Here is a 22,613-nt window from a genome sequence, read left to right as displayed (position 1 = left end):
GGCCCAGAAAGGCGTCTGCCTCCCAGGATGAGGTCCCTTAAGCATGCCAGGCTGCCTGTGTGCTCCTGACCCCTGCCTCACACTCCACACCTGGGCAGGTGTCCAAACTGCATGCTCCAAGACTGGCCATCTCCATGTAGAGGCTCTGCTCTCAGACCACCTGGCTTCCCGGGGGACCCACAGGGGCTGGGAGAGCAGCCTGAGGCTGGGGATAAGGGAGGGGAGACATCAAGGGGGGGGTCTCAGGTCAGCACGGTGTGGGCAGGCAGGGACCTTCTCCTTGGGGTCCTGAACCAGTGACCTTTGTTAGAACCTTGTCCCACCTGGTGGCCCCACAGGGTCTGAGACCTGGTCTAGCCGGTTCTGCGGCCTCAGTTCTCCCACAACCCCCCTCCCCATGTCTCTGCTGTGTGCCTGCCTGCTCAACCCGGAGCGCAGGTAAGAGGGCCCTGACTTGTGCTGGGCAGGGGGTCCTACAGTAGCTCCGGCGACACCAGCTGAGTGCATGGGCGCTGCTCAGAGCTGCCAGGCACTGGTCATCATGGCCACGAACTCCTCATCTGTGTCCACAGAAGCACTCACGCCACTGTAGTAGTCCTGGAATTCTGCCAGTGTGACCTGGGGGCACATGGGCTGTGAGGGGGACCCAGCTGTTGGGGGTGCTGCCTCAGGATGGGGGGGGCACCACGCAGCCACCTACCTCCCCATCCTTCTCAGAGGAGTCAAAGTTGTCCAGGAAGCGGCGGAGCACCTCCTCCTCAGTCCACTCCCCGCTGCGCACCTTGGGGTGGGCACGGCCACTGTACACCCCACGGAGGTCATCCACAGTCACCACACCGTCCCCGCTGCAGTCCAGCTTGGTGAATGCAGCTGCAATGACCGCCTCGCGGGCCTGGGACATGGGGGGCTGGGGAGGGGAGAGGCAGTAACCAGGGGTAGAAGGTGGCAGAGGTCCCCAGCCCCCACCAGGCAGTGCATGCAGAGCACTGGGGATGTCACCCTGAGCTAGTGCCCTTCACAGTAGCTCTTAAGGGTGATTTCCCCATCTCACTGTCTCAGCATCCTCAGACACCCCATTCTCAGAGAACACTTGGCAAGGCCTCACCCGCAGTGCCCGCAGGAATTCCTCCAGGTCCAGTGTCCCACTGCCATCACGGTCCCAGTGCCTGCACACGGCTTCTACCTCAGCCTTGTCCAACGCCAGCCCCAGCTCAGCCAAGCCCCGCCGGAGCTCCCCCGCATCCAGGGATCGGCTCCCATCCCGGTCCAGGCGGCGGAAAAACCTGGGGGACAAGAAGCGTAGTTGGACAATGATTGCTGGGGCTGGGGTCGGGGAGATGCGAGGGGACAACTCACCTGGCCAGGCCTTGGATGCCTGAGACCCCTCGGGATAGGCACTGTGCCCGGAGCTTCTCCACAGTGGCGTCCACGGTATCCATGCTGGGTCGGGGCTCTCTGGGCAGCTGAATAGGAGAGAGGTCAAGGTGGAATTCCCTGCCGGCCGGCCAGGCTCAGGGCTGGGAGCTGCAAGCCCACCCTGGCCAACAACCCCTTCCTCACTCACCTGGCCTGTGTCTGTCTTGAGTCCTGCCTGCTTTCCCCAGCGTTGGCTGCGCGTCCTGCCTGGCAAGACTGTTGCTAAGGGACGGTGGCTCTGGAGACTGGGAGGGGCCCCAGCTGTAATTCTCACTGTGCCGGGGGGCGGGGCTGATAGGGGCAGAGTTGTGTTGTCCCTGGTGCTGCTCTCCACCCTCGGTCTTGCTTACTCACTCCCAGCTCCACAGTGTCAGGGCTTAGGACAGAGCTAGGCCCGGGTGGGCGTCCCTGGCTGCCACGAGAAGGGGCAGACCACAGCCCTGCAAGGGCTGAAGTGTCCTGGGGGGAGGCCTGATTCCTGTGTGACCCAGGGCAGGTCCCTCCCCCTCTCTGGGCCTCATTGGGCAGCTCAGCCAAAACCAGAGCTGACAAAATTACTGAGAGATCAACATTGAAAAAGGCTAAAGGCAGCCTGGGTCCTGGGGTCCCAAGACCTCCTGCCTAGACCCATGTCTAGTGAGAGGTCATCAAACCAGCGAGAACTGAGCCAAGACACAGCGAGTCCTATGGACATCTCCATGTTAATTGAGACAAAGCCACTACTGTTGTCTTGAGCCAGTTATGGTATTTTTTTCATTACAGGTATTTTGTTGGGTTAGTTTTCTGTTCTTTGTTTATTTGTTTAATTGACCGGTAAGGGGATCTTAACCCTTGGCTTGGTTTTGTCAGCACCGCACTCACCCAGTGAGCTAACTGGCCATCCCTATACAGGATCCGAGCCTGTGGCCTTGGTTTTGTCAGCACCACACCTCCCAAGTGAGCCATGGGCCGGCCCTAGTTTTCAGTTCTTAAGCACAATTTGGTGGTTTCGCTCAGGACAAGCTGGTGGGCCCGGGGCACTGTGATACCAAATAGATGAGCCCTGACCCCTAACATAAACCGAGAGGCACCAAGGCCACCAGCACAGCGGGCCTTCGATTGAGACTCAGGACGTAACTGCCAGCTGAGATGGTTGGATTTCTCAGGACTTAAAGCAGGCCTTGTTTGGAGACCCACCACCGGCCCAGACCCGGGGATTATCGGAGGCTTTTCCAAGACTGGGCTTATCTCAGACACAGCCCCATTGTGTTGCCTTTGCAGTCAGAAAGCAATCAGTAGATCACAAGCGACTCAAGTGTTCCAAGCCCCAGCTGGTGTAAGTAACACCGTTGGTTGTATGAGAACCCACAGTGACATTTTGCTGCAAAAATTCTGATGACTTCCTGCAGTCCAAAATTCTTCAAGTAGGCAGAGAAATACTTCGTTGTGTTTTTTTGAGTGTTAGGCAGCATCAGTTTGTTTTTTCTATAGAAAAATGTAAAATATAACCACAATTATTGTAGTTCTGTTTTGTCATCTCATTTTTTGTTTGTTTGTTTGTTTTGGTTTTTTTCTTTTTACTTATTTTATCTGTCATCTCATTTTTAAAAGAGAGTAAGAATTTCAACAATAACTGCCCACAATTGGGAGTGGCCCTGGCCCTCCGGACCCTGAGGCCGTTTCAATGACTTCTCTGAGACCTCACTTTCCACAGCTGTAAAATGGGGGCAAGGCCTGTGTCCACGGGCGGCTGTAAAGATCAGATGTAATTGTGTGTGTAGAGAGCCTGGCACAAGCGCCTCTCTCGAGGCCCAGCAGAGCCCCACCCCAGGCCATGAGAAACACAGAAGGCCACTTCTCCAGCCCCCATGCCAGGAAGAAACCATGAAGGACCCAGGCTGAGAAATCATCCGGTTTATTCTTGAGCACAGACAGGCCCCAGCCTGCCTTCCCTTTGTACAAAACAGCCCCCCTTTATTCATCCAGAGTAGAAAATGGGGCCATTGTTACTGCACTGAGGGGTCCCTGTGAGATGCCAGCCGGATAGGCAGCGCTGTCCCAAGGGCTGGGGATGGCCACCGACCTTTCCAGGCTGAAACAGGCCCTGCCCCTTGGCGGTTCCTGGTGTGGCAATTCCCTGAGTAAGGAGGCTGGGAGACAGCTGCCGACCAGGCTGGGCACAGAAAGGCACAGAGTTTCTCTCCTTTCCCTGGTTTAATAAAAAGCAAAGCGCCCTGAATGTCTCAAGCCAAGAAGGACAGTATAGAAAGAGGGAATTAAAAAATAGATTCTCTAGGGGATATAAAAAGGAGATAGCTGCTTGCTACAAAAGCTAGACTAGCTCCAGGGGGCTTCATCAGATGTGCTGGGGAGCCCCGGCTCCGTTCAGGGCCCACGGACCCATCCTGTTCCTGCTGGGGCTTCCAGAATACATCAGGCACTGATGACAGAACAAGAGAGGGCTGGCTGGTGCTGTTAACACCAAGGTTCAGGGTTCCATCCCTGTTATCAGCCAGCTGCCCAAAAGAAAAAAGACAGACAAAAATAGAACAAGAGAGACAAAAATTCCTGCCCTTATGGAGCTTATACTCTGATGGTAAAAAGTTCTGTTAAGGAAAATAAAATGGGGTAATGGCAAGGTCTGGGGGTGGGAGGAGGAATTCCTTCAGATAAGGTGGTCAGGAAAGGCCTCTCTGGGGAGGTGGCATTTGAGAAAAGACCTGAGTGACCAATCATGTGGAGCTCAGGGGGAAGAGCATTCTAGGCAGAGGAAACAGCCAGTGCAAAGTCCTGAGGCATGCCGCCATCAGGAAAAGGTTGAAGGATGCACACTTCTTCCTGGGCAACCCAGTTGCCAGCATCTCAGCCTTTCTCACCAGCCTGCTCTTCCTTCTGGGTTAAAGGTTGAGGGAAGGACATAGTTAGGGAAAATATATAGGATTAAAAAATTGTCTTCATACCACTGTAAGATAGATAGCATGTGGCTTGAAGCTCCCAAGTTTGGTCTGGGTTAAAAAAAAGTTCAAGCTTTAGCCCCAGGATGGGGAATACTTAATGAGGAATAAGAATCAGGGCAGGAGGAAAAGGGGAAGGAAAATTCAAACTAATGTGGAACTTGATACCATCTGCCTCCACCAGACAGAAAAAAGAGAGGTCTCAAACTCAGATGCTTTGGGGGCTAGACGGATAACCTAAGAAAGGGGAGAGGACAAGTGGAAACTCACACCCTGGCTACAGAGCGTACCCAGGACTCTGATCCAGGCAAGCATAGCCAAGTCTGAAGCTAGAAATCCAGATTTTTTGTGTAAGCATTGCCAGTTTCTCAACATGGGTGATTGATTCAAAGTTTAAAACAAAACAGAACTTAACAAAACAAAACTTGTCTGAGCTAAACATCCGCATTTGGCCTGTGGGCTTGTTTCAAAACTTTGACTTTTTAGCTTGTTTTGATACTTGGACAGGATTACCACTCTGCCATGGGGTCCCCTCCAGGACACTTGGTGACCCCAAAGGACACCCACAGCAGTGGAAGTCCCTAAAGAGAGGAGCCTTCAGTCTCCATTCTGGAATCTGTACTTCGGGGCTCACACTGTGGTCCCAAACACGGCAGGCTGGAGGTGGTCCCTGTCCCTCTCGTCCGCAGTGCTGTTGGCAAGAGGTGGACCAGGCCCACCAGGGAGTGGGTGGCCTGGGTCATTGGCTGGCAGGGGCCCCAGACGCTCGGCCTCAGCCAGGGCAGCCAGTAGCCCAGCCAGGGGCAGCCGGCGGCGACAGATGTCCTGCAGCAGCTCGGCCCGGGGCTGCAGCTGCTGGATGAGCTCGTCCCTCTGGTGCACAGCAGCCTTCAGGCTGTGGACAGTGGCCTCAGAGGTCTGCAGTTGTTCCTGCAGAGCAGCAATCTCACTGGCAGGAAGGCAAGATTGGACAGTAAGGTACTAGGGGACCAGAGGGTCAGCTCCTCCCTGCTCCCTACCCTCCTGAGGCTGCCCATCACCATAGGTTAAAATCCATACTCCTCGCCACTGCCTTAAGGTCCCCTCTTATTATGGAAAATGTTTGTGTCTTCTCAATGGAGTGGTATTAGGAAATGGAGCCTTTGGGAGGGAATAATAAAGGTTAGATGATGTCACAAGGGTTGGGTTTAGTGCTCTTACAAGAAGAGACACCAAAGAACTCACTGGCTCTACCATGAGAAGACAGCAAGACAGCAGCAGTCTGCAAGCCAGGAAGAGTGTCCTCAGTAGACCCTGACCATATTGGTACCCTGCTCTCAGACTTGCAGCCTCCAGAACTGTGGGAAATAGATCTCTGTTGTTTAAATCACCCAGTCTATAGTCTTTTGTTATGGCAGCCCAAGCTGAAACAACCCTCATCACTCCCTTTCACTCTTCCTGCAGTTGCCTCTTCCTCATCATCTCTTCCCATTTGTTGTTCTTAGATGGCTCCTCCTCCAGGAAGCCTTCCTTCTGGGCCCCCTCTGAGCTCTGTGTGCCCGTCCATCACAGCTCCTGACCACCCCATGTTGTAACCGCCAGTGATGTGTCTGTTTCTCCACCGGACCATGAACTCCCTAAGGGCAGGGCCATGTAGGTCTTACCGGTGTGCTCCAGTACCCCTCACAGTGCCTGGCACATTGGTGCTCAGTAAATATAAATGAATGAATCCAGTTAGCTCTGAATTGTTTCCCACCTGGGCCTCAGCTCCTCCCTCCTCCCTAGGCGCTTGTCTGATCCCATTCAATCCTCAGCTGCTGGAAAGACTATTCAAACAAGCTGATTTGATCCCATCCTCCCTCGCTCAAGAACCTACCAGGGCTCCCAGTGCCTACGCCAGGCGGTCGGTGGTCCTTGCACCATTCAGTACCAGCTAATTTTGCCTTGTGGGAAAGTGGAACCTGTTTGAAGTTCGCAATTCACACTTGTGGCACATCTCTCAGCTTCACATACTAATGACTAATTCGACTTTTTGGTGTGTTTTTTTTCAATCCCACCGGCAGTCCAACCTCCACGTGAATGCACACGGCTCCCCCTGCCCTTTCTCCCTTTCCAGTCTCGGCTCTGCCTCCGCCCACCTCCTCGGAGAAGTCCACCTGGCGGGCCCCGGGCCTCACCGGTCCTTGGCGCGGCCCAGCTCGTCCAGGGCGGCGCGCTGCTGCTGGTCGTGACGGGCCAGGCGCTCGGCCTGGGCGCGCACCGTGCGCTCCGCCGCGTCCAGCCGGGCCTCCAGCTCCGCCGCGCGCCGGTGCACGGCCGCCAGATGTGCATTCGCCTCGCGGATCTGCAGGGCAGGCGGCACCGACATGGCCCCGTACGCAGCCCAGGCCCGGCCACGCCCCTGGGCGGCCCGAAACTGGCAAGGCCCTGCCCCTCGACGGGCCACGCCCCTCAGGTCCTCGGCGCGATCGACCGCGGCCCCCTCTAGGCCCCGCCCCCAGGGCTGGGTTCTGCGGTTCTCAAACCCAAATACGCTCACTGCTTCCGGCACCTTGAAACTCCGCCCCTGAGCCCGGCCTAACTCCAAGATTGGCCAAAATCCAGACAGGCCACGCCCCCATGTTAGTCTTGTCCCGAGGCGGCTCGCCCCTCTCGGGCCCTGGCAACGGGATTGGCCACACTTTCGAGAAATGCCCCGCCTTATGTAGAAGTTAACACCGGGATTGGTCCGAACTCCGCAAAACAACAAGCCTGACCACGCCCCCAGGGCCCGCTACTTTTCTTTCGGATCCACGTGATTGGCCACGAACCTTTCAGGGGCAGTCCCAGGCATGACCATTGTGCCCCTCCGGATTGGTCAATACCGTTTCAGGTTACGCCTCCGGTTCCGCCCACGACCGCAAGTCAAGCACTTGCTTCATCCGACGCGGGGCTGGACCAAGCCTCAGGTTGATCACCGGCAAGGCCCGCTAAGATCCTAGTGCTGGGATTGGTCACTTTCCCGTTAAGCCCCGCCCCGGTCCTGGTCACGCCCCCAAATAGTCGCACGCGGTTCACTCTGGGTTGGGGACCGGCCACAGGGCATGAGCACGCCCCGTGCAGATTCTGGCTCCGGGAGTGGCCATATTCCTGTCACACCGCGCCCCATAATGACACCTCGCTCCTACCGAGTGGAGGCCTGTCCCGCGCCCTGGTTTGTGCACGCGGATAGGCTAGCCCCTGTCGCAGTGCCGCCTCTAAATTAGACCCCACCCCGGCAGTCAAACGATCCCTGAGCTGGGACCAGCGAAACCTGTCTTCACTGAGAGCGGTCGGCCTCAGTTCGGCCCGAGGCAGCTCCCTTACGCCAGGCTCGCTCCCGGCCCGTGCGCGAGACCCGTGTCCATGTCCCTGGTGCTCAATAAAGTTGCGCTCTTGTTGCCGGCCCGTCCTCCCAGAAGGCGGCGCGCGCCACCCGGAAGTCTCGCGAGAGCCAGCGGAGGCTGCCCTTGGTGGCGCGGAGCCGGAGGGGTCCTCCGTGCGGGAAGGGGGGTGCGCGGCCATGGCGCGAAGGCTTTTTCAACAGTACAGTGACATCCCCGAAGGCACCGAGTGCCACCGCAAAGCCTACGTCAGCACCGCTATCGGCGGCGCCGTCGGTGAGCGTCACCCAGGCGCCGAGGGCGGAGGGCGCAGGGAGGTCATAGGGTCACTGGGGGCTGTCTCAGTGGGTCACGGGGGCCTGGGAATCTCGCGGGGTGGCATGTGGTCGTCACCGGGGTGTCTGGGGCGGCCACGGGGGGCTCTCGTGTGAGGTAGGCGGTGCGGGGGAGTGTCAGGCAGGGTTGGAGGGCACCGGAAGGTCGTGGTACATGTGACAAGTTGGTCACTGGGGTCGTCAGAGGCGGTCCCTGGGTGCTGGGGTCAGGTGGAGAGGCGTGAAGGGATTTGGTGGAGTGACCACCAGGCTCCGGGAGGTTGTGGAGTGAGGCAGGGCCCTTAACGGGATCGAAGAAACGAGGGAGTCATGAGACTTGCCAACGGGGTAAGTTTGAGATTGAGGGGGTCATGGGTCGTTTGGGGGCGTCTGTGGGGGTACAAAAGTTTGAGAAAGTTTTGGAGTGGAATGAGGTCTTTCTAGGGTCAAGAGTTGCTGGGTGGACAGGGACATCTGAAGCTTTTATTGGGGCCACCAGAGGGGCCCTAGGTGAAGGAGGTCAGGAGCTATTATAAGGGTAACCTTGGGGGGTCATGAGGGGATCCACAGCCCTGTCATTCCCCTATATGGAAGACCCCAAAATCTGGCTCCTTCCAGTCTCCTTTAATTCTCCGTCTCCCTGAGGAGTAGATATGACGGTTTTGGTCACCTCCCTGTCTTCAGCTTCTGAAACAGGGCCTGGCAGAGTCTCCACTGGGAGGCATCATTTTCTGCGTATTTAATAAGACTGATCATTATTATCTTCATGTCTCGGAGATGGGAACTGAAGTGGGTGTGGAGAGGTTTGCTAACTGCCTTGGGGTCATTTGGAGCCAGACTGCAAATCCAGGCCTGCTGACCTGCCCCTAGGGGTCTCTGAGACAAGGAATGTTCCCATGGGCTCCTTATGGACAGTCTTCAGGAGAAAGGGCTGAAGGAGGATTCCCAGGGATGGGATTATGTGGAGTGGGCTTGAATGATGAGTTTTTGAGAGAGTCCAGAGTGTGTGATAGGGTCTGGTAGGTCTGTGGGGAGGGAGCACTTATAGAGCCTCAGAGGGCTGGGCAGTGTTGGGGTGTCACACAGGGGAAGTTATTCTGGCAAATTCTTAAGGGGAGACACTGAGGGAAATTTTGACAAAGCTTTTTTGTGGGGGATCATAGGTGTATTTCAGGGGAAATTAAAGCAGGAGAGAATCACCTGAGGGGCATGTGGGGCCTTCAGGGGGATTTTGAGAGGTAGAGGTGGAAACGAGAAAGACATGAGCATTGGTGTTTGTGTTAGAAGGAGCGCGTGCCCGTGCTCACACATGCACGTGCTGTAGGATGGACTGAAGTCTCGGGAGGCTTTTGGGGGAGACTGAGCTTGTCTTGGGTGTGGGGTGCTGCTGAGTAAGGAGACTCTGGGGGCCTTGCTGAGAGTCTTGCTGGGTGGGGTAGGAACCTTTGACAGAGGTGCCATGTCGGGGAGTTGCCAAGGGAGTCAGATTTCGGGGTGGTCACTCTCTTCCACGAGCCCTCCATGGTGCCCAGGGGGCTTTGAGTGTTACACTGTTTTGCTCACGTTCCCTGAATTTGTCACTGGCCAACTCCACTCAGCATACACGCCTTGGCTTAAATGTGCTTCTTACTGCCCCAACCCCTCTTCATTCTCTGCCTCCCCCTACTCCTCACCTGAGGGAGGTAACTTGTTTCGTGTCTGCTTCTCTGAGATGATGCACCCCTGGACAGCAGGGAGCCTGTACTTTCAGCGAAGTCTGGCACCTGTGGACACATAACTGTGAATGAATGGACAAATGAATGAATGAATGAATGAATAAAGCACCTTTTGGACATACAGTAATTGAGTGAGTGAATGAATGTGGCACCTTGTGGGTACTCAGTAACTTTGGGAATGAATGAGTGAACCAGCAAGGCACCTTGTGGGCACACTGTGAAAGAACAAGCGAATGAATGGCAGTAACTGAATGAATGAATGAATGAATGAATGAATGCTCACTGTGTCTGGAAGGTCACTGTGGGAGGCTCAGAGGGAGCCAGCAGCAGGCGGCGTCAGGGTGGTGGTGGATGGCTTTTGAAGGGCGATGGGGGGCTGTGGAAAGGTCCGAGCCAGTAGAGATCCTTATGCTTGGGGGACTCCTGGAGGGGTGGGTCTGGTGAGTCACCATATTGAATGATCTCTGGGGAAGAGCTGGGGTGGGGCTTTTGGATTCTACAGCATAATTAGGAGGCCTGGAGCATCCGCTCCCAGTTCAAGGACTTTGGAGGGGACATAGGCTGGTGGGAGCATTCACCATGTCAGGCATGTTCTGTAACCTGGGTGTCCCTGGGCTGGAACCACTGGCCTATGGGGGTGAGGTCAATAAGTTTCCCCCCAGGCGTCATTCTGTGACTGGGTCCAGAAGCCATCACTGAATCATGTCAGTGGTTACACTTCAGTGGGCAAGAGGGTTAAAAGACCCTTGTGGCTGCTCAGCCCTGGACTAGGACTCATAGGTCCCAGGTGGGCTGGGAATCTGATTAAGAATCTTTATGAGCTGGGGTGTGTGCGTGTGTGAGCCAAAGTGACTGAGGATGGCAGCTTGCGGGGCAGGGGGCATGAGGTAAGGGCTGGAGGGAGCCCCGGATCAGACTCCCACCCCTGACCCTGGACAAGGCTGCCCTCGCCCGCGCCATGCCCCCAGCACTTCACTTAGGGATCCTAGGCTTTGTCATGGGATTGGGAGAAACAAGATCCGCAAAGCACTCCTTACCCATATGCAGCTCTTTTCCCCTATCCCTGGGCCTCAGTTTCCCCATCTGTGCAGTGGGGGAGCAGTCTTGGCTCTCCTCAGGATCGTTCTGTAGATGAGCACCACTGCCAGATGTGAGCAGTGCCCCCAGCGGCTCCCGTGGGACAGAACCAGCCTGAGCTGAGTCCCAGCCAAGGCTGTGGCAGGGGCTGGGGGCGAGGGGATGGTGCTGCTCAGCCTGGAAGGCCCCATAAAGTTTGAGGTTGGGGAAGTGGGGTACAGCCCACTTCCCTGGAGACATCATGAAGGATTGCATGTGAGCTTGGGTCAGACTCACCTGGCTTCCAGGCTCACTTTACCTCTCTGAGGTCCCCTCACTTCCCCGAAGTGTTGCAGGGGGCATAACAAGGCTGAGCCCATCAGGTCCTGAGGGCAAGGGCAAGGGCTGCCCTTGTCGCCCACCCGTGGCAAGTTGTTTTCTCTGGGATGGGCTGGCCCCAGGAGGTCTGTACAGCAACTGGACCACATTGAGGGGGCTGTAGGAGAGGAAGGGTGCTTCTCTGCCCTGAGTGGGGTTGGCTGGAGGATGGGGGAGCCTGTGCCTCGGTGATAAGCAGCCAGCGAGTCTTATTCTGCCCGCCACTGTAGAGGGGCTGGGGGGTGAGAGGCAGGGAGGTGGCCCCAGGGCCTGCCCCTTCTTACTCAGGGTGCCCCAGGCTCCCGGCTGGGCTGGTGGGCCAGGATGAGGCTCCAGGCCCTGCCCCTCATGCAGAAAAGCCAGCATCAGCGCAGGGCAGCAGGGGAGACGGGAGGGATAAAAAAGCTGACCAGAGTGGCAAGGCCGAGGGGGCATGGGCGGCAGCCAAGTCAGCCAGGTGTGAGGGACAGGCCCGGGCCCGAGCTGCCGGTGCAGAGAGGGGCCCAGGAGTGGCAAGGAGGAGGCGTTGGCAGCCCGGAAGCAGAGCCTCTGCCAAGGGGGATTAGGCTGAGGAGCCCCAGGCCCCACAAGAGAATAGAGCCATTGATGGGAGCTTGGAGTCGGGACCTGCAGGCCACTGTGGCGTCTGAGCTGGTGGCGCATGGCTCCAGGGCCTTGTCTCATGCCCACAGTGTGGACAGTCCTTACCTCTGCTGGCTGGTGCTGTGCTGAAGGCGGGTGTCCTGCAAGAGGTAGCATGGACCAGGCCTTGAGAACATGTAGTTTAGCAGGGCGGGAGGCCTGGGGGTGAGTTGGGAGGAAGAGCCCAGGCTTTGGAGCGGTGGACCCAGGTTCGAATCCAGCTCTGCCGCTCAGCAGCTATAAGGCCCTGGGCAAAGAGAGCTGGTGCCAAAGCTGCCTGGAGGAAATTGTGAGGACCCAGGGGGAGAGATCAGCCAGGTGGACAGTGTTTGAGCAGACTCTGTCCCCTCTGTCCACAGGCCTGACCGTCTCTGCTTACAGTGTCGCACTCAACCCCGCGGACTCCATCCTCGAGGGAGTGGCCAGGGTGGGACGATACACGTTTACTGCAGGTGAGCCAGGTGGGGCCAGGCAAGGCTGGGGGTGTCTTAACTTCTTTGGGGGGCTCTCCTGGCACTGCCCTGGCCCCCATCACTTGCCCCGGCTCTCGGAACATGTTCCAGGGCTACCTCAGCTCCCTCCAGTATCCACGGGGAAAGAGGATGATCCTTCATGGGGGACACACACCAGGAGACCAGCTCCGGGGCTGGGAGCAGGATGCCCAGAAGGGCAGCAGCTAGCTGACTGGTGGCGTCTCTCTCCATCCAAACTGGACGCTTCGGCCCCCTCTGGCAGTGAGTGCCCAGGGTGCTCTACTGAGGCTCCCTCTGGGTCCGACTCAGTGCCCACGCCTTCCATCTATCCCTGCAGCCGCCATCGGAGCCATGTTTGGCCTCACATCCTGCATCAGCGCCCAGGTCCGTGAGAAGCCCGATGACCCCCTGAATTATTTCATTGGTGGCTGCGCCGGAGGACTGACGCTAGGAGCACGCAGTGAGTGGGCTCCCCCAACCCTCCCCCTCCCAACCTGTACAATGACCCTTGATCTCCACTGACCCACGGATCCTCTATGCTCTCTGTTCCATCCGGGATGGGGAGCCAACAGAGGCCGGGGTGCACAGAGCACTGCCCCAACAGGGCAGTCGCTGCGAAGCCTCCCTGCGTCCTTTAACACCAGCCAGTTCAGTGATCACAACTGCAGTTGCTGCTAAGCACCTACTTCATGCCTACCACGCTAGGCCTTCCTGCCCCCGACTGCTCCCCACGGCTTTCCACAGCACTCGGCTCAGCCTGCAGGATACTGCACAACCTGTTCTGTCCCCTCCCTGCCTGCCCTGTCGCCTCTCCCCACCCCCCCTCGCTCACTCTGTTTCAGCCACATGGGCCCCCTCGCTGTTCCTCCAACACACCAAGCTCGGTCCTGCCCCAGGGCCTTTGCATGGGCTGTGCCCTCTGCCTGGGATGCTCTTCCCCCAAATGTCAGCATGGCTCCTCCTCACTGTCACAGCCACCCTGTGTACAACCTAGCACCCCCACCGTCCTCACTCCACACCCCCTCCTGTCTGCCACGCCTTCTCAGTGCCCGTCTCCACCCCTAGCTTGTGAGCACAGAGAGGAGGTGGGGGTCCTCACACTGCCGTCCTCCTCACGACACTGTCTCCTGGTGTCCAGAACCGGGCCAGACCCAGAGCCTTGTAGGGAAGCTGCTCTCACCACCCCCACTTTACAGATTCAGGAACTGAGGCTCAGGGAAGGGGTTCAGGTGGCCTGAGGTCACCCCGGAGCAAGTGGTCTCAGCAGCCAGCAAAAGGTGCAGCCCTGGTGGGAGGCAGGGCCAGGGCCCAGGCCAGCCTGGCACAAGGGAGCCCTCCTACCACAAGCGGTGGGTGCTACTCCTGCCCCTCCCCTGGGCCCAGGCTCCAGGGTCAGTGCCCCCAGCCTGCCAACCCTTGTGTTTTGTGGCGGGTTCCAGTGGGGAAGAGAGAGAGGGTGCCGGGGAAGGAAGCCCATGCCATCGCTGCTGCCTTTGTGTCAAGACCTTGGAGAGGCCCTCCCCCTCCCCAGCTCCCACCAGAATTGGTTGGAGGCTGGGGGCAAGCCAAGGTCTGGATTTGACGCTTGGCCCAGCCCTGGCTGGGACTGGCTACTGCTCCCAGCCTGCCTCCCTGTCCTCATCTGTGATGGGGTGTGCATTCCCAGCAGGCAGAAGATGGGACACTCTTCTTCCTCGAAATCCCAGGCAAGCAGGGGCACCGTCTGTGCTCTGGGGTCACAGACGATGGGGGATACATGGGCTGGCCTGGCACGCATAGGCAGGGGAGAAGCTGAGACACCCCAAAGTGTCACCACTGCCTGGCACCCAGCAGTTCCAGAGCCCAGAGTCCAGAGCCAGGGCAGCAGTGGTGAGAACCCGACAGCCTGAGTTCCTGCCACAAAGGGACTGGGCTCAAGACTCCCTGTGTGCCTCAGTTTCCCCATCTCTGAAGTCTCCCACCCCTCCTGAGTTTGTTGGAGGGTTGAGTGACTTCATCCCTGAAGAGCCCGTAGCCCAGGTGGAGCAAAGCAAAACTCGAAGGCGGAGGTAGCTCTTGGGGGTCTCGGACCAGCTCCTGGGGTGGGCGCGGGCCAAGTCCCCACCTATTTGACATCAGTCTCACTCCTACTCTGCAGCTCACAGCTACGGGATCGCCGCCAGCAGCTGCGTGTACATGGGCGCCGCTGCCGCCTTGTTCAAGATGGGCCAGCTGGAGGGCTGGGACGTGTTCGCGAAACCCAAGATGTGAGCCCTGCCTTCCGCCGGGATCTCAGCAGGCCGAAATGCATCTGGAAATAAATTCTGTGTCTGTGTGTGTGTAAGTGTCCCTGACAGCTTGTGATGGCATCGCACCAGCCAGCAAGGGAGGCTCAGGGCAGATCTGGGAGGAAGTGAGAAAGATAAGGCCCAACACACGTGTCCCCCTGCCATCCCAGCTCTTGTTTCCGACAGGACCAAGGGCGCCAGAGTGGCCCTGCAGACAAGGGAGGGCAGCAGGCTTCCAGCCTGGGAGGTGAGCCTTGGCCAGGACACTCCCGGTCACCGTACCTCCCCCGCTTCTCAGGATAGGGTGGGAGCCTGCGAGGGGCCACCAAGTGAGTAGAAACTGGGCCTGGCAGCCCACAGCCCTTTCCTCAGCTCTGGCCATGACCCCCCTGCAGGTTGTGGGCCATCTGCTCTCTGGGCCTGTCCCCGAAGCCAAGAGCATGTGGAAAACACGGCCCCAGCTCCAAATTCCTGGGCGTTGGAGCAGAGAGTCTGGGACGGCCTGGCCTGGAAGCCTCATTCCCATCGGGCAGGTCACCAGAAGCCACTGGGGCTGGGGTGTAATGGGACAGGACCCTGTTGGCCCGGCCAGGTGAGGGGTCAGCAGTGGTGACCAGTGAGAGACGTGTGGTCCTCGCCCACAGCCTGTCAGGCCGAGTGATTTAGGTGGCACCGGGATGCTGGCAGGGCCCTGGCTCCGTGCTTCCTGGCAGCCAGAGAGGAAGGCCCGGCAAGCCCCGACTCACCGCAGCGGCCCATAAATTAGGGCTCTCCAGGCCCCAACCCAGGAGCAGAGCTGTGCTTGGCCAGGCAGGGGGCTGGGTGGCTCTGGGTGGGGACAGCAGGGGCAGGCGGGGCCAGCGGCGGCCCTTGCACCCCCTCCTCACCGGTGTCCAGCCTCGCCCCTTTCCTTTCCTCCTCGCCAGCACCCCCACGGGGCCTAGACATGATTGAAAGCCAGACTTCGCTTTCCTCCTCTGTCCACCGGGTAATAACTCAGCCAGTGGCTGAGCAGCTAAAATTAAACGTGTGCAGAGCCCAGAGAATGGCCCGCCCGGCGGCAGCGGCCCCCACCTTGTTCTGATTGCCCCTATATAGTGAGTCCAGGTCCCTTCCTCCGCCCTGCCTCATCGCCTGCCACGCCGAGCCTCCCAGCCTCCCCTGGACCCCCTCCATGCCCCATGTGACACCAGACATCCTGCCCTGGATCTTCCCTGGAGCTGGCACAGATGTCCACAAACATTCGGGCTGAGGGGGCCAGACGCCAGCTCAGGGTCACGTCGGGCTGGGTGCTTGAGCCTGGACTTGGGCTCCCTGAGGAAGGATGGAGCCCTACAAGCCTTAATAGAGCCACCGTTAAAACGAGGGCTCTGGGTTCAAATCCCAGCGGTTGATCCTTTCCCCACTCTGGGACAACGGAATCCCCCCACAAGCCTCAGCTGTCCCGCCTGGCAGGTGGGAATGATGGTACCTTCCTCAGAGAGGTTCCATGAAGAAAGTTCCAGCCTGGGAAGAGCACACTCGGCAGGTGCCCAGTTCCTGCACCAGCCCCGTCTGTCCCCACTGCGGCCTGCAGAGGGCAGAGCCCACCACGGCTTGACCTGATGGGCCCTGTGATGGCCACGGAGGAGTCAGATTCCATCCCTCCCTGCAGTTCACCCTTGTCTCACCTCCTTTCCCTCCCGTCCATCCTGCCCGTGGCAACCGGGAGGTGACAGGTTCCAAGAGTAGACAGTATAGCCCATAATCTCTGTCTGAGGACACTGAGGGACAGGGGAAGGGACTTGTCCAAAGCCCCACAGAGGTCACTTCTCAGCCCTGCACCACCACCTGTCCAGGCCTCTGCCTCCTGCACACCCTCCCCCAGCCGTCCTGGCTCTTGTGGAGCCCAAACCCCATACCAGATCTCAAGGCCCCCTTTCAAAGATGTGCAAGCTGAGGCCCAGGGAGGGGAAGAAGGGAAGTTCAAAGCCAGTAAACCCCTTCCCACCTCCCAGCCTCAGTTTCCCCTCCGCATTTGAGGGAGTGGCAGCTCAGACCAGGGGCTATGCTCGCCGCCCACCCATTCATTTCTGGGCCAGCCGCCAGTGCTGGAGCAGGCCTGCCAGGCCCCCCAGAATGAGGCAGGAAGGGATGCCTGCTCGCTGGGCTCGGGGGAGCCCCAAAACCCAGGCCCCCTTGCCCATAAACATTTACTAGGTCATGAGGGACTGATGTCATGCCCACCCCACACACAGGCCCCTGTAAGGAGGGCCCCTGTCCGGAACATCCAGTCCCCCTCCCCACCCCTCTGCCCCAGCAGCCCCTGCATGGGGCAGCGGAGGACACTTCTGGAGTTTCCCTCAAGCTTGACTTGGCCCTTCCCAGCCCAAGCAGTCAGGGCTGGAACACAGGAGAGCAAAGGCCTCCCTGGGGGTGGCAAGGAGGGCTTCCTGGAGGAGGAAGCTTTTCCAGATGTGTCCAGGAGGGAAGAGCAGCCCAGGTAGAGGACACAGCAGGAGCAAAGGCCTGGTGTGTGTGACAGGGCAGAACCGGGGAGCAATAAAGGGCCTCCTAGCCACAGGCAGGTATTGGGGAGTTGTGGGGCACAGGCTCCCCAAGGACCCAGCCCTGGAGGCACATGACCCCTTTGGGCACAAGGCTGCAAGAATGTGGCTGGGTTGCAGCTGACTGAGGCCCCACCAATGGTCTCTGAGCTCTCTGTGAACAAAGAAAATGTCAGCGAGACAAAACGGGGAAACCACCAAGCCCTTCCCACCTGCCAGGTTATTATTTTAAAGGCTCATTTAATCCTCACAACAGCTCTATGTGAGTGCTATTATGCGTGTTAGTCCTGCTGTACAGATGAGGAAACAGGCCCAGAAAGCAGGTCACTTCCCAGGGCCTGCAACATAGCAGGCACTCAGCGTTACTTCTTTTACTATTATTGGTTATTATTGGAAACAACACATAAGTTCTTAGATTTAACAGATGGTCATGGTAATCAGAACCAAAACAGCCCAATGTGGAAAGGGGGGTGTTCTCACGATGGCCAAGTGGTCTCAAGAGCAAAATTATACCCCCACCAAGTCCTCTAGAAAGTTGGGTTGAGTCTGGCCTGTTAGCTCAGTTGAGCCCAGTGTTCGAACACCAAGGTTAAGGGTTTGGATCCCCGTACCAGCCAGCTGCCCCCCCAAAAAAGGTTGAATGTGGGCTGGGGGTTCCTGTAAATGTGTTTGACACCATCCGGGGTAGGACATGCGGGGCTATTGAGAAGGCCCGTGGGGCTGAGGCTTGCCCCTGCTAGGACTGAGGGGCTGGTCCTTACCCTCTTACCCCCTCAAGAGCCCCTCTGCCTTCAGGATCTACCCGGATCTGCCCCTGATCCAGCCCAGCATTGCCCACCTGGACCAACACAGCGGACTCCATCTTGGTCCTCAGGCTCCTACCCTTGTCCCCTACAGTCTGCCCTCCCCACAGCAGCCACAGGGCACGTGTGAGCACCTGAATCAGGTCCCATCCCTCCTCTGCCCTCAGCCCTCCATGGCTCCCACTTTCCTGGGTGAGGGCTCTGGGTGGGGTCGGGGGTCCTCTCGCTCTCTGCCCATGGGAAGATGATTAGAGTGGGGGAGGGGAAGGCGGGGGAGGGAAACCATCCAGACCTGAGAGTTTCAAGTCCAGACTCAAAATTCATTTAACACATATTTATTGAGCACCTACATGTGTCAGGTATAGTCTCGGGCCCAGTGTCACATCAGCAAACAAGACTGATGAGGTCCCCACCTTCCTGGAACTCACAGTCTGAACTGGAGTGTGAAATAGACAAAATGAGCCAAGTGAAGAGACAGGTGTTTTGCCCAGGCTGGCCAGTTGGCATAGTTGGTTAGAGTGCAGCCTTTTAACACCAAGCTCACAGGTTTAGGTCCCCCGTACCAGCCAAAATAATAATTAAATTAAATGGTTTTTTAAAAAAAATTCTTTGGGCTGGCCGGTTAGGCTCGGTTAAAGTGCAGCCTTACAACCCCCAAGGTCATGGGTTCGGATCCTTGTACCAGCCAGCCACCCAAAAAAATAGTGTTTTACCCAGACTATACTTGAAAGAGAAAACCAGGATGGTATGAAAGGGGTGAGGTCAGTCAGGGAGAGACGTGAAGGACCAGAAGAAGCCAGCGTTGGGGGACTGTGGAGGAAGCGTGTTCCAGGCAGAGGGGACAGAAGTACAAAGGCCCTGAGGTTGGAATGAGGTAGGCGCACCCCCATAATGGCCAAGAGGCCGATGTGGTGGGATGAAGTGACCTTGTCCTGGCTAAGAGTCCCCTCAGGAGCAGCACTAGCCTATCTGGGCACCCCCAGAAAGACTGCTTAAGGAGGCCCAGGCCCTGAATGATGGGGTTCCACATCACTGCACCCACCGGGTCCACTTCAGAGCAGAGGGGGAGGTGGAGGAAGCAGAGAGTAGACTGGAGGGAGGGGGTCTTAGGAAAGAAGACCTGAGGTTCTTCTGGCTGCATTCTGGTGGGAGGCCCCGGACTCACAGCCCAAAGCTGGATTAGTCCAAAAGTGGGGGGAGTGGGGATTTGCACCCCATCACCCTACCTGGTTTAACATCCAAGTCTCAGAACTTAGTAGAACCCCCAGTTCCCTGGTCACAGGTCATCCCCTGCCCCCACAAGGGCTACCCAGGCAGAGAGCGACTTCACCATGGGGAAACTGAGGCACAGAGCAGCCCACGGGCCCCCCTTCCAGTCACTCTCCCTCCGCTCACTGTGGTCCTCCTTGGAGTTTGGGTTCCGAAAGAGTCTTGGCTTGGCCCCCAGCCCCACCGCTGGCACGCACGGGGCCCTTGCAGGAGCCAGCCAAGACCCCCGGGGTCTTCCCAGAATACTGGGTGGTCTGCCTGAGCCACGAAGGGCTCAATCAGTCCTGGCCCCAGCCCAGCCCACGCCTCACCTTCGGGAGCCCCTGCTGGGCTCTGAACAGTCACTGAACCAGAGCAGGACAGGTGTGAGCCAGGCCAAGACCCAGGCTCCAGGGGCCCGAGGGAGAGCGCTGGCCCTGCCGAAGGTCCACAGACTCCTCTTTGTAAAACCCATTCAAACTCTTATTTCACTTTTTTTTTTCCCAGCAGTCTTTCTGGAATATATTTTACAGGTTTTTTTTTTTCTTTCAATAGATAAAACAGACTCAGGTTATAGAATTCAAAAGATCCCAAAGGGTGTTTAGAATAAGTATTAACCACCCCCACCCCACAGCAGCGTCCCCTTGCCAAAACAATCACGTCTGTGTATTTTCTTTCCCCCCCACAAACAAACAGACAAATCGCACCCTCGCTGCTGTTCTGCAGCCTCAGGCTTATTCCCTCTTTGTTTGGCAGCTGCCTGAGTACAGGGATCGAACCCTTGACCTTAGTGTCATAACACTGCGCCCTAACCAGCTGAGCTAACCGGCCAGCACCCATTATTATTAACTAAGGTCCATGTCTACATCAGTGTTCGCTGTGGTGTTGGACATTCTGTGGGTTTGGACAAATGTGTGACATGTGTCCACCATTACAGCATCACTGCCCTGAAAATCCCCTGTGCTCCCCTGTTCATCCCTCCTTCCCCCCAACCCCTGGCAACCACCGATCTTTTTACTGTTTCTGTACTTTTCGCCTTTTCCAGAATGTCATAGAGTTGGAACCGTACAGTAGAGCCTTTTCACACTGGCTTCTTTCACTTAGGAACGTTTATTGATGTTCCCTCCATGTCTTTTTATGGCTTGACAGCTCATTTCTTTTTAGTGCGGAATAAAATTTCATTGTCTGGATGCATCACCGTTTGTTTATCCAGCCACCTACTGAAGGATGTGACATCTCGGTCGCTTCCAAGTCTTGTCAATGATGAATAAAACGGCCATAAATAGCCATGTGCGGGTTTTCTGTGGAGGGGTTTTCAGCTCCTCTGGGTAAATACTTAGGAGCGTGACTGCTGGATCCTATGTAAGAGCATGTTTAGTTTTGTAAGAAACTGCCAGACTGTCCCCCAAAGTGGCTGAAGCATTTTGCATCGCCACCAACAATGAACGAGAGCTGCTGTTGCTTCACATCCTCGCCAGGATCTGTCGTCGGTCGTGCTTTGGATTCTGGCTGTTCTGTAGGTGTGTCGGGGTATCTGTTGAGCCTTGCCCTTGGTGCCAAGCGTGTTTTGTACAACACGATTTCTTTGCCTTCTCAGTGCAGTTTGGGCTAGGAGAAAGGTGCTGGCATCCCGTTTTACAGTCAGAGAAACCAAAGCTCAGAGAGGGATAGCTACTTGCCCGGGGCCACACAGCAAATGAGGGTAGACTGGCACCGGGGCACTTCCACTGTCTGCATGCTGGGATCTGTGCTGGCACTAGGGACACAGTAACATCTTCCGTGTCCCTTGACCCTTGACATCCTGGCATCCACTGTGTCCCCTGACCCCTGATGTCTACTGTATCCCTGACCTCTGGTGTCTGCAGTGTCCCCCGACCCCTGTCCTCTGCTGTGTCCCCTAACTCGTGACATCTGTTGTGTCTCCTTACCCCTGGTGTCTGCTGTGTCCCCAACCTCTGGTGTCTACTGTGTCCCCCAGCCGCCCCTAGGGGTGACCTTTCCCGCCTGCTGGCCTCTCCTGCTCTCAGCTTCCCTGTGCACACTGCAGGCCAACGTGGGCAGCCCTCAGCAGTGGGGAGCCGCACACAGAGTGAGCCACGTTCTGCCCACTCAGTGGGGCATGGGGCGTGAGCGTTTCTGAAGTGATGGGCTCAGGGGTCCCACCGCTGGCCTCACCTCCCGCTGTCCCGTCTCATCCCGGCAGGCTGTACGACGTGCGCTGCAGGCAGCTAGAGGAGCCGCAGCTCCAGGACCAGCGGCAGCAGCAGCTGCAGCACACAGTGCCCGGCTGGCCCCTGCCTCCGCTCACAGGTAGGCCGGGGATGCCCACGCTCCCGGTAGGTAGTGGGACCTTCCCTCCCTCCCGATTCCTCAATGGAAGGACCTGGCCTCTTCCAGGAATGAGGAGCTCCCGGCCTTGCACCAAGACTCCCAAACTCCAGGGTACGGGGGCTGGAAAGGCCCGGGCTCCACGGCCTGGCCCCTCACTCCACAGATGGGGGCCCCAGCTCCCCGGCCCTGGCTGTCACATCCCCTAGGGAGCCTCGTTCCTCTGTCCCGACACCGCCTCTCAGAGCATCTGTCGCCTGAGCTTGAACAGGACCCTCAGGTTCACTCAGAAGGCTCTGGGCTGGAAATGTGGGAACACTGCCCAAGCGGGGTCCTCTGGCCCCCACTCAGACCCACGCTGCCTGCGGCCATGGGCGGTGGGCACCTCCCTTGTTCACCACCCCGTGGCTGTCCATGGTGAGTGCCCATGATCTGCCCACCTCTTAACCTGGCCGGCCATGGCCACCTGCCTGCCTGTCCCTCGCTCCCTGAAGCCAGCCTGGCCCTGGGGCCCCCTCTTGAGTCCTCCTACTGCTGTGGGCACTGTCTGCCACCACGATACAACCATCTTGTCCCCTGCCCCCTCAATCCCCAAGACCCCTCCACTCACATTGCGCTGCCTGTCCCTGCCGCCTGGGCGGTGGCTGGAATCCACCGGCACGTCATGTGTAGGCACGCCACCATCTACCCCATGGAGAAGGAGCTCCTGGCCATCCAGAAGGCTGTGTCCCATGTGGAGCTGGTCCCCAAGCTGGTGTCCAACAAGCTGGTCCAGGAGAACTGCAGAAGCCAGGAGGAAGAGGGCAGTGAGCCCAGGTGAGGGGACATCCCCACCTCGGTCCCTCCCCAAGGCCCTGCTCACCCTCAGGACAAGCCAGAGCTGGGAGCCCCCACCTCTGATCAGCCTAGAACCCCCTGTGGCCTGCTGGGGCTTTCCCCAAATCTCAGAGCCTGAGCTTTGAGGCTCCAAGCGAGGTCCGGTGGCAGCTGGTGACAACTGTTGTTCTAACGGCAGACATTCCCTTTTGCTATCAGAGGCGCATCCAAAAATGGAGTTCGTGAAGGATTCACCATCCTTGTAAACCTCAGTTTCCTCACCTGCAAAAGGAAGCTCAGTGAGGTTCCAAGGTATCTTCCCCACCTCACGAGTGAT

General features: G+C 57.7%; 3 protein-coding genes across 5 annotated transcripts; 1 reads left to right on the top strand and 2 right to left on the bottom strand.

Moving 5' to 3' along the window:
* Window positions 1-516: 516 nt before the first annotated feature.
* CAPS (calcyphosine) lies at window positions 517-1,454 on the bottom strand. 2 transcript variants are annotated; one of them, XM_063113007.1, is made up of 4 exons: window positions 1,357-1,454; window positions 1,106-1,283; window positions 701-907; window positions 517-618 (listed from the first exon to the last, which is right to left on the bottom strand). In XM_063113007.1, exons 1-4 carry the CDS (start codon window positions 1,437-1,439, stop codon window positions 517-519), a joined length of 570 nt encoding a protein of 189 aa, XP_062969077.1. In that variant the 5' UTR covers window positions 1,440-1,454. The 2 variants fall into 2 exon arrangements, with proteins under 2 accessions (XP_062969077.1, XP_062969076.1); XM_063113006.1 differs by having other exon boundaries at window positions 782-907; window positions 1,357-1,439.
* Window positions 1,455-3,370: 1,916 nt separating this feature from the next.
* VMAC (vimentin type intermediate filament associated coiled-coil protein) lies at window positions 3,371-6,696 on the bottom strand. The gene is made up of 2 exons (XM_063112758.1): window positions 6,506-6,696; window positions 3,371-5,298 (listed from the first exon to the last, which is right to left on the bottom strand). The coding sequence occupies exons 1-2, from the start codon at window positions 6,694-6,696 to the stop codon at window positions 4,980-4,982; spliced, it is 510 nt and encodes a 169-aa protein (XP_062968828.1). The 3' UTR covers window positions 3,371-4,979.
* A 1,069-nt stretch (window positions 6,697-7,765) lies between these two features.
* NDUFA11 (NADH:ubiquinone oxidoreductase subunit A11) lies at window positions 7,766-14,591 on the top strand. Of its 2 annotated transcripts, XM_063112375.1 has the most exons (5): window positions 7,766-7,966; window positions 12,155-12,247; window positions 12,359-12,529; window positions 12,606-12,728; window positions 14,406-14,591. In XM_063112375.1, the coding sequence occupies exons 1-5, from the start codon at window positions 7,870-7,872 to the stop codon at window positions 14,516-14,518; spliced, it is 597 nt and encodes a 198-aa protein (XP_062968445.1). In that variant the 5' UTR covers window positions 7,766-7,869; the 3' UTR covers window positions 14,519-14,591. The 2 variants fall into 2 exon arrangements, with proteins under 2 accessions (XP_062968445.1, XP_062968446.1); XM_063112376.1 differs by lacking the exon at window positions 12,359-12,529 and having other exon boundaries at window positions 7,767-7,966.
* The last annotated feature ends 8,022 nt before the right edge of the window (window positions 14,592-22,613 follow it).

Source organism: Cynocephalus volans, chromosome 10 (genome assembly GCF_027409185.1).
Source record: "Cynocephalus volans isolate mCynVol1 chromosome 10, mCynVol1.pri, whole genome shotgun sequence".
Classification (NCBI taxonomy): domain Eukaryota; kingdom Metazoa; phylum Chordata; class Mammalia; order Dermoptera; family Cynocephalidae; genus Cynocephalus; species Cynocephalus volans.
Note: the sequence above shows the minus strand (reverse complement) of the source record. Positions and strands in the feature narration are given on the sequence as shown.